This window comes from Rhinopithecus roxellana, chromosome 4 (genome assembly GCF_007565055.1).
Source record: "Rhinopithecus roxellana isolate Shanxi Qingling chromosome 4, ASM756505v1, whole genome shotgun sequence".
Classification (NCBI taxonomy): Eukaryota; Metazoa; Chordata; class Mammalia; order Primates; family Cercopithecidae; genus Rhinopithecus; species Rhinopithecus roxellana.
Window position 1 is genome coordinate 164,108,559 of NC_044552.1, and position 10,854 is coordinate 164,119,412.

At 33.0% G+C, this 10,854-nt stretch overlaps 1 protein-coding gene across 4 annotated transcripts in view; it reads left to right on the forward strand.

Annotated features, from left to right (window-relative positions):
• KPNA5 (karyopherin subunit alpha 5) overlaps positions 1-10,854 on the forward strand; it is a 55,878-nt gene that overhangs the window by 40,840 nt on the left and 4,184 nt on the right. For all 4 annotated transcript variants that reach the window (XM_030929325.1, XM_030929323.1, XM_010373238.2 and 1 more), the window contains 5 exons: positions 1,249-1,412; positions 3,418-3,496; positions 4,872-4,997; positions 5,633-5,760; positions 9,008-9,186. In XM_030929325.1, coding sequence (XP_030785185.1) covers positions 1,249-1,412; positions 3,418-3,496; positions 4,872-4,997; positions 5,633-5,760; positions 9,008-9,186 — 676 coding nt within the window. The remainder of the gene's footprint in view (positions 1-1,248; positions 1,413-3,417; positions 3,497-4,871; positions 4,998-5,632; positions 5,761-9,007; positions 9,187-10,854) is intronic.

Below are 10,854 nucleotides of genomic sequence, written 5' to 3' on the forward strand. Positions count from 1 at the left end.
GAGGATTGCTTGAGCCCAGGAGGTGGAGGTTGTACTCCAGCTTGGGCAACAGAGTAAGACCTTGTCTCAAAAACAAAAAAAAACAAAACAAAAAAAGAAAAACAAACCCTGATTTCTCTGTTCAAGGAAGAGGTGGTTGGCAAGGGTGGAAGCTTGATGGTTGGGGAGGGATCCAGTTGTGCTGATTTTATTTGCCCACTAACAGATGGACATACCTATTTTGTAAGCTAACTGATGTATGTACATGAGTCCTAGGGTCATCTTTAGAGGACAGGCCCAGCAGAGATGGTAACTGCTTTCAGAAGAGAATGGTTTATATACTGATAATCTTTAAAATATGGTTAAAGGGAAAAGTCATCTAAAATATTAGAACATTTAAGAAAAATGTCATCACTTTTTATTTGTGGGGTACATAACATATAGTTCTTTTTTTTTTTTTTTTTTTTTTTTTTTTTTTTTTTTAAGTAGAGATGGGGTTTCTCCATGTTGGTCAGGCTGGTCTTGAACTCCTGACCTCAGGTTATCTACCCGCCTCGGCCTCCCAAAGTGCTAAGATTACAGGCGTGAGCCACCATGCCCAGCTTAACATAGTTCTTAACTAAGGAGAAAGACTACGGGATATGTTAGGTTGCTTATTTTAAAAAAAACAACTTTAAGGAACATAGCATCAATAGTGATCATGGGAGTTAAAAAAAAAGCCAACATTTGAGTGGCTACTCTATGTCAGGCACTGTTCTTAGGTGCTACATGCATTCTTATCAGTGTAATAGTTTATTAATGACTTCCACTTGAGTACCCTTCACAAATATATTTATTTTTGTACTTTCTGTACCTTAGTTCCTCAAATGATTAGTAGATTTATTTCCAGATAAGTACATGTAATGAGTAAAGTGAAGCTCATTAAAGTTAGATTATATTCTGTGATCCTCATAGCAAACACTTAACTAGAACTTTTGAACTTCTCAATTTTGGTATGCTTTTTTTGTGGGAGTGTGTATGATTTAGACACAGACAAGAGATCCCAAATATTTTACTATTTTTTAAAACAAATTTTACTACATAACTTATTCAATATAAGATTAACAGTAGTCATAATCAGCTTCATATTCATATATCTGATTATAATTTTAAAACAATATAAATTTTTATAACATTAAATTTTTGTTTTAAATTAATTTCTATATTTTTCTGAGGAAACTTGGTTTTAAATAGAGAAAAAATTTAAATATGCTCTTTCTTCCCTTACAGGTTTCACCTTGCTTAAATGTCCTGTCACGACTGTTGTTTAGCAGTGACCCAGATGTGTTAGCAGACGTGTGTTGGGCCCTTTCTTATCTCTCTGATGGACCCAATGATAAAATTCAAGCAGTCATTGATTCTGGAGTCTGTCGAAGATTGGTGGAACTTTTGATGTAACTATAAATAATTTATGCTTAATAATTGTATGATTGGGATTAAAATTAGCAATTCAAGTAATAGCTTTGTAAATATCTCAAGAGTCACTGTCTTCAGGGAAAATTAAAAAGCTACTGACCCTACACTTAACAGAATAGACACAATCCTAGAAAGTTGACCCTAAAATTTGGAACTTATGTCCTATAGTTGGGACTAATTATTTTCTAAATGAATTTCCTTAGTTTAATGTGATCTCTTTATGAGTTAGAGAAACTTAATTTAATAAGTGTTTATGGAATGCCTGTTATCTGCTAAGGTGTTGTGTGAGACATTGTTAATGAAGTATAGAACATAGTTTCTCCTCTCACAGAACGAATAATCTAGTTTATTTTTCATTATAATAATTAATTTGAGTAAAAGTCCATGTAGTGAAAACCATTTAGTATTTCATCTCTATTAAAGATAACATGTTTCTCTTTGCTGGGCTGTTATAGCTATTTTCCTTAAAAAGAACAGCTTTTCTATACAAAGAAGTTAAAAACATTTAAGAAAACTTGTTTTAAAAAGATGTTGTAACTTCGTAACTTCATCTTCTTACCTTCTTTAAAAAATGTATTATCTTCCTTCCTTTCTTCTTTTGTCAAGAAGCCATTGTAGGCCCAAACAAGGTAGATGGCACAAAGTGAGGTCTGATAAGGAGTTGGGGTCCCAGCATGAGGACAGCATCAGAGGAGGGTGGGCATGCAGGTTCAGCAGGGGGGATCAGGGCCTAAACTTGATAATGACACCCACTGGGGTGAGCAGATAAGCAGACTGGAGCAGGGCTTGGAGCCAGCACATCGTGGGATACCAGTCTAGCTGAGGTAAAAGATTGGCTGATATAGGGAGGTTAGGAAAATAGAAGCTATTTCCTGTTATCAGAGAATAGAGATAAAAATATGGAAGAGGAGAAAGCCTGAATAATTTAATGATTTTAGATTAGAACTAAAAATATCGGCTCTTAACATAGCTAGGTATAGAAGTAAATATATATGTGTGTAAGTGTGTGTGTGCATCCTCTTAAAGGGCCTGGGAGCAGTAACACTTCTACATTAATAAGCTAAGGAAACTGAAGTTCAAATTGAAGTTTCTAAACACTACTCTCCATTAAAAGGAACCAAGATTCTTGGAGAAATGACTGGTTTCAGGGCTGGGACTGAGAAAATGTAAGATGAATGCAGGAAGTAATGAATGCTCAAATAATGCACAGATGTCAAAAGGACACAGAAGCCTATTTGAAGGGGTTCTCACTATCCAAACCTGGGACAATTTGTGCTTTGAAATAAATTATATTAATGTATGTTTTATTGAATAAAATATGAAACCCATAAGTCCACATTAAAGCATGTAGTTGGAATGATAGTATTAGAAATACATCACTGGTAATAATACTAATAATTACCAATGCTTCAGAATAAGCATCAAGAGATGCTAAAACCTAGTGGCAAAAGTAGGTTAAGGAGTGGGATTTTGCATTATCTCAAAGTATTTTGTTGCAAAATATTAATTATATTAATTATAAACGGGAAAACAATAATGGTAAAGTGGAAAAGTCTAGCAGACATCATCGTAATTAGTGACCAGAATTCAGTACCAATATAATGGGAAAAAACAGACTGGGATATAATGAAAAGATTATAGCACTTATGATATCCCCCAGCCAAAGTATATAACCTGGGTCTTAATCATGAAAAACATTGGATAAACCCAAATAACTGGCTTATGATCTTCAAAAATGGCAAAATCATGAAAATCAAGGGAAGACTGAGAAACCATTCTGGAGAGACTGGAGAGACATGAAAACTGGCTGTAGTGAATGATCCTGGATTAGATCCTTTGTTACAAAGGTTATCAGAATAATTAGTAATAACTTCAATGGGATCTTTGGCTGAACACCCTGCAGGAGTTTGTAGTGTTGTTGTAACTTTTGTGTAAATTTTAAATTCTTACTAGTATTTAGGTTCATGTTTTTATTATTTTTAGGCACAATGATTATAAAGTTGTATCACCTGCATTAAGGGCAGTTGGTAATATTGTGACTGGTGATGATATTCAAACACAGGTGAGTTCAAACTTGAGTATCGTAAGTTGTTAACATAAGGGACTTAAAAAAATTATGTTTCATACAACTTGATTACATATTAATCAAGATTTTAGCATCACCATAATTGTGTGTGTGTCTGTATCTGTGTCTTGGAGGATGGTGAGATGTCAAAGGAGATATGCTGTCAAGATCGACTCCAGCCAGATTTGGGTTACAATCTTATTATTTATTTATTTATTTAGTTAGTTAGTTAGAGACAGGATATTGCTCTTTCCCCTAGGCTGGGGTGCAGTGGTGTGATCATGACTCACTGCAGCCTTTGCCTCCCTGGCTTAAGCAGTCCTCCCGGCTCAAGCAGTCCTCCTGCCTCAGCCTTCCAAGTAGTTGGGACCACAGATGTGCACCACCACACCTGGCTAATTTTTTTATTTTTTTAGGGACAGGGTCTTGCTGTGTTGCCCAGGTTGGTCTCAAATTCCTGAGCTCAAGCAATCCTCCTGCTTTGGCGTCTCAAAATATGACTTACAGACATGAGTCACTATGCCCAGCACAATCTTTCTTGAAGATAGAGAAACTTAAATTATTTAACACGTTAGATTCTCCTTTGTTTACTGCTTTACAGTATATTTTTTATTCTAACTTACATATTTTCTTTCAGTTTTATCTTTTTAAAGGCCTATTTGGATACTAATCAAAGTTATTAAACATTTGCTCTTTAGTAATTGACAGTTATTCATTTAATATAGCTCTTTAAATGAAAATGCCATTCTAGACATATACTGTAATTTTCAGTTGGATTTCCGGTGCACTGCTCCATACTTCTTCACCAGATGAATTTAATGTAAATCACTGGAGTATTTTGAATATAGTAACATAATTAATCTTGCAATGGAATAAAGAATATAAAGGGACAATGCAGAATATACTTGTTTACGGAAGAAGAGTAAGATAGTAAAAAATTTTATGAAGCCAATTGATTCTCTATGCTAATGTTTTTAATGATTGTAGATTTAGATTTTTTTCAGACTGTATGATATATATATATTTTTCAACAATTCATTTGGCAGAACTAGAGGTTGGATCCTGACCTCAAGTCACCAAATCTTTTTTCAGTTTTATCAGTTGAACTCTTAGAACATTTGTAAATATGAAGGATACACCTCTGATTTTCATTTTATTGGGTTGAGAACAGGACACTTCCTTATAGTGGCATGAGACTAGGTTTACCAATAGCAGAAGTGTAGAAGACAGCAAATTTTCCTTTGGGAGGAATTTCTCCTTTCTTAATTTCATTTTCTAGAATGTTTTTTGTACATCTAAATAATTCATTAGTAGATTTTCACATAGGTTATTTACTATAAAACTTTTTGTTTCCATTTCTAACTTGTTTTAGGTAATTTTGAATTGTTCTGCATTACCCTGTCTCTTACATTTATTGAGTAGCCCAAAGGAGTCAATTAGAAAAGAAGCCTGCTGGACTGTTTCTAACATCACTGCTGGAAATAGAGCTCAGATTCAGGTAACTACCCTCCAGATCTGAGAGTAGAACAGCAAGGTCTAAGAAACCAGTTTGGACAAAAGTTAACACTTTTTAAATGTTTTTTATTGAGTTACTAAAAAAGATTCCTTTTTAAAAAGATACCAAAAAGTATTTTAAAGAACATAGCCTTTCCTCCTCTAAAATAATAACATTTACTTGTAGTATTCTAGTGAAGTATAGCAAGTGTGTGTGTGTGTGTGTGTGTTTAGCATAGTGCCTGACACATAATGGTTTGTCTTTAGAAATATATATATTTTTTGCATTAGTTTTAAATAAGTTATGCAAAATCTTCCTCTCAAAGCTTTTAATGATTTATTAGGGTCCTATCAAGCTTCTTGTGTCAGTGATTACTTATCCATTTTGATCAGTCACATGCCTCGTGCTTTATCATCTCTAAAATTTATATTTTGTTATTCTCTAGTCTTTAAAAAGCCAATTTCCTATGTAAAAAGAAAAATATTTGAAAATTTGCTGACAGAATAGAAATTAAAAATTCTTGGAAAAGTATTTCCAAAAACCTTGACATTTTGAAGCCATTGAGTTTCAAGATTTTTTTTACTGGTAATATTTTAGAAACAGTATTTGTACTGATTATATATATTTCCCCCTCTCAGGCTGTTATAGATGCAAATATTTTTCCTGTTTTGATTGAGATTCTTCAGAAAGCAGAGTTTCGTACCAGAAAAGAAGCAGCTTGGGCTATAACTAATGCAACATCAGGAGGTACTCCAGAGCAAATAAGGTATGATATAAACTTTTTAATTGTTTTTTAAATGTAAATGAGACAAAAGTTGAAATAAAGCATATTTTTATTTACTGATGCAACTAAAGTATTATTTCTAAGTCAGTTTGATAATATGAAATGATGGCATGTATTATATCAGTTACTTATTCACAATGTTTTTTTTTTTTTTTTTCATTTAAAATATAACATCATTCTCCTTGATAGGCTGCTTATGAAAAATCAGAGATTAAAAATCCAAATGGGAACAATCTGTGTTAATTTGCAGAATACACTGTCATGGGCATTAAATATTTTTTAATCACAAAAATATAGCTTTATTATATAGAAATGGCTAATAAATTTGAATATCCACTTTAAATAAAAAGTGAGATAGACACTGTTTATATGGTGATGTTCTGCTCCTCATTGATTGTTAGCCTTGCCTATGGATAGTATCTTACTTTTATTTTTCTATACTAGTTACCTTTTTTAAATATTAGCTTTTTGAGTCTAAGCTTTTTAAATTTATTTATTCTGCCGACAATATAAATAATAGATGCATGGGCTTTTAAGTCAGCCTGATTTCAAATCCTGCTCCTTCAGTAAAAGTTGTGTGGTCTTGACAAAGTCATTTAACCCCTCTAATCTAGTTTCTTCATTTTAAAAAATGAGTTCCAGTAACAAATAATAATGGTAGTATAGTCAGCCTTCCATATACTTGGGTTTTGCATCTGTGGATTCAACCACCTGCAGGTCAAAAATATTAAATAAGAAAAACACAGTAAAAAATGCCAGTACAACAATACAAAATAATACAAATTTAAAAACAATACAACAATTAGTAACATAGCAATTACATTGTTTTAGGTATTATAACTAATCTAAAGATGATTTCAAATACATGGAAAGATATGCATAGGTTGTATGCAAATACTATGCCATTTTATATAAAGGAACTGAGCATCTGTGGATTTTGGTATTGAGAGGAAGGGTGTCCTGGAACCAATCTCCGATGAAACTGAGAGACTGTATCTTGATAGTTAAGTGAAATTTATGTCTTTGAAGTGTCAGCACAGTTCCTAAACATGTTATTAATAACTAATAGATAATAACTAAGAATAGCTACTATTATTATTTGTAATCATCATACTTTTTATTATCAGTATTGATTCCTGAATCTCTTTTTATCATGTACTTTCACTCTTTTTTATCTGACATAGCGAAGTTTCACTTACACCTCTATTAAAAGCTTTACTTCTACAGTATTGTCTTGTTTGGAGGATCCCTCCATGAAACTAGACTTCTTAGGAAATATTTTCTAATGCATATTTGATTTATTTTTCAATTTATAAAAGAAGTCAAATTACAATGCTATTTTATAAATCACATGATTTTGAAATCTACCTATTGTTAAATTGTCTTTTATTGCCTTCATTTGTAGTATTATCTTGCTCTCTCAAATTTGTATCGCTGTATATTGGTAACATTTGTCTCTGCCTCTTATTTTCTATTCTCTTTGCTTTAATCAGTATTTCCACTTTGTGTCATGGATACAAGCAGTAATAAATCAAGACCCTTCCTTTGTTCTATTTTGTATCTTTTTTAATGCTGATGTTATTTTTATTTTATTTGGGCTGCAAGTTTGTTCACTTGCAAATAGTTGTATTTTTTCAATTAATTTTTGTGGTTATATCTATTATGTATATTATTCCTTTAATTTATTAGTAAGGATCAAGTACCCAAACTGAGAAAATTATTTTTCTAACCACTTTAATCATTTCATTAAGTCTGCATGTATGGGAAAAGACCTCTTGATCTCAGATTAAGTTCTGCATCCATACCACTAGTTGAATGCCTACTGTTGCCAGTTATTGCGCTAAGTAAGTCATTTCAGTTATTGAGCACCAGCAATGTATCAGGTACTTTCATGTATTTTATCTCCTTTAATCTCTTAACTGTGAGGCAGTTATTCATTCAACAGATATTTTTGATCAATTACAGTACAGTATAGGGCAAATGAGTGCTCCAGTGAAGGTATATACTTTTTTTTTTTTAAAGAGGGACAGAAACTTTTATTAAATGTCTATTGTGTTCCTACAACAACTCTCTGAAGTTGGTACTATTATTATTCCCATTTTTAAGATGGGGAAACTGAGACAGAGTAATTGCTCAAGGTCACGAAACTAATAAGGAGTGGAATTGGGACTTGAAGGCACACAGCCTGGCTTCATAGTATGTTTTTAACCTTTGTACTTAATATGGACTGTTTGCCAAGTGAACAAATCAGTTACTTAATTTACATTATAGAGTACAGAAAACCAGCCAATAACTAGAAAAGGACACGCATTCAGAAATTAATGGGGTTTTTTTGTGAATATTATTTATGAAAATTATTCACAAGAGAGCCTGTTTTGTTCCTCAGGCCTTCTGCGCTTCTGAAACACAGCATATATTTTAGAACATTAGCTGTGATTTTTTTTTTTTTTTTTGAGACGGAGTCTCGCTCTGTCGCCCGGGCTGGAGTGCAGTGGCCGGATCTCAGCTCACTGCAAGCTCCGCCTCCCGGGTTTACGCCATTCTCCTGCCTCAGCCTCCCGAGTAGCTGGGACTACAGGCGCCTGCCACCTCGCCCGGCTAGTTTTTTGTATTTTTTTAGTAGAGACGGGGTTTCACCATGTTAGCCAGGATGGTCTCGATCTGCTGACCTCGTGATCCGCCCGTCTCGGCCTCCCAAAGTGCTGGGATTACAGGCTTGAGCCACCGCGCCCGGCCGCTGTGATTGTTTTTATGGGAAATTTTCTCAAGTTTAATTTAGATGTCTTTTCTTTCCATTTCTGTCTACCCCCATATGACCTCTGTGTGTGTGTGTGTGTGTGTGTGTGTGTGTGTGTGTGTGTGTATGTGTGTGTGGGCTTGCCTTTAAAAAACAAACAAACAAAAAAACCTTTCGAACCTACGTTTAGTGCTCAGATGAGCACCATGAAAAACAGGCCCAAGTTCAGTTTGTGTGTGTATTTTATAGTCTTTGCAAGATCATTTATTGCTAAGTATGTTCAATTAGAGAATAGTTGAGTAAAGAAAATTTTAAGTTTCCTATGTGAGAATTTAAATATGTGTAATGTTTATATTTGTATAGGAATACTTTTTCTTAATTGCTTATATAACATTTCACTATGAAAAATATTTTTGCGTTATTGTTACAAACAGTACTTAAGTCTTTTTAAATCTTTTTTTCCCATTTCTTGTCTTTTAAATTAATCTGAAGGTATTTGGTAGCCTTAGGCTGCATTAAACCACTTTGTGATCTTTTGACTGTTATGGACTCCAAAATAGTCCAAGTGGCTTTAAATGGACTTGAAAATATTTTACGTCTTGGAGAACAAGAATCTAAGCAGAATGGAATAGGCGTTAATCCATACTGTGCTCTCATTGAAGAAGCATATGGTAAGCAATCAGTTAAAAATTTGCAATTATAGTCAGTTCTTAACTATCTGTCATAGATACTTTCCCCTTCCAGTTCCCTACATTTTTTTGGTTGTAAAAGCAGTATATATTTTTTTAAGTTTTAAAATATCACTCATGATTTTATTACCCTAACAATTTATTTTTATTATTTACCTTTTTTACATTGTCTTTATGCACAAATACTTTACATTGACTTAATTGTATTGTATGTATAGTTTTATGTTCTACTTTTTAACATTTGGAGAAATTTTAAATTTCTACATAATTTTTATTATAATGGCCACATAATGTTATTATATAGTATATGTAAATATGTAATTTTTTTTTTTTTTTTTTTTTTGAGACACAGTTTTACTCCTTCTCCCAGGCTGGAGTGCGGTGGTATGATCTTGGCTCACTGAAACCTCCTCCTCCCGGGTTCAAGCAATTCATGTGCCTCAGCCTCCCGAGTAGCTGGGATTACAGGTGCATGCCACCATGCCCGGCTGATTTTTGTATTTTTAGTAGAGATGGGGTTTCTCCATGTTGGCTAGACTAGTCTTGAGCTCCTGGCCTCAAGTGATCCGCCCACCTCAACCTCCCAAAGTGCTGGGATTACAGATATGATCCACCATGTCTGGCCATAATGTTATATACTAAGTGAAGTTTTAGCCATTTGAATGGAAATTTAACCATAACCTGTTGTTGACCATTAGTTTGTTCCCAGTTTATCACTTTATGTATACCAAAATAAGCATCTTTCTGTGTATAAATTTATTTCTTTTATGGAATTAATATCCGGGGATAAATTTTCAGGAATTCAGTTGCTGAGTCTTAGGCACTGACTTCTTTTTAAGCTTTTGATATGTCTTCTCATTTTGCTTTCCAAAGGCCTGTTGCTGACAGAGTCACTGGCATTGTATGAATCTATTCTACAACCTCATACTTTTTTTTTTTTTTTTTTTTTTTTTTTGCGGACTCAGCAGATGTAAAATAGTACACCAAGTTGCTTTTATGTACATTTTTTTGGTTTACTTACTATAGATAGTAGTATGTATTTTTCATGAGTTAGTCTATTTCCTCATCCAAATTGCATATTTATTATACTTTGGTTATCTGTTTGACTTTTTTTTGGTAAAAATTTGAATTGTATTTTATAGTAGTTTATTTTTATACGGCTTTTTCCTAGGTCTGTCTTTTTTTTTCAGATCGTCCATTGAATACATTCTTTTATTTTAATAAAACATCCCATGTTCATTTATGTTTAACATAAATAACTCAGTCTAATTTTCTATTCTTTCAAAGTTTACAAAGTCATTGCCTCCACAGAGATTTGATGAAAATTAATTTTTTTATTTGCCAAGTTTTAAAAATTAGGTTCTTAAAACTTTTAACTTAATCATATGGAATTTATTTTAGATAAGGCATGAATCTAAACTGATTTTCTTTTATTTGCATTAAATATTCACTTTTCTGTATTAAGTCCTCTTAGATTATATGGCTAATTCAGACTTTTACTTTTGATTCTTAAAGTCCATGATATCACTTTGTCTTTCTTTCAAATTATATAACATCACTGGATAAGATATTACATGAATACAAGATTTAGTCACTGATTTAAGAGTATTGTCTTACTACAGTCATTATTTTGACCTCAAGTTAGACTAG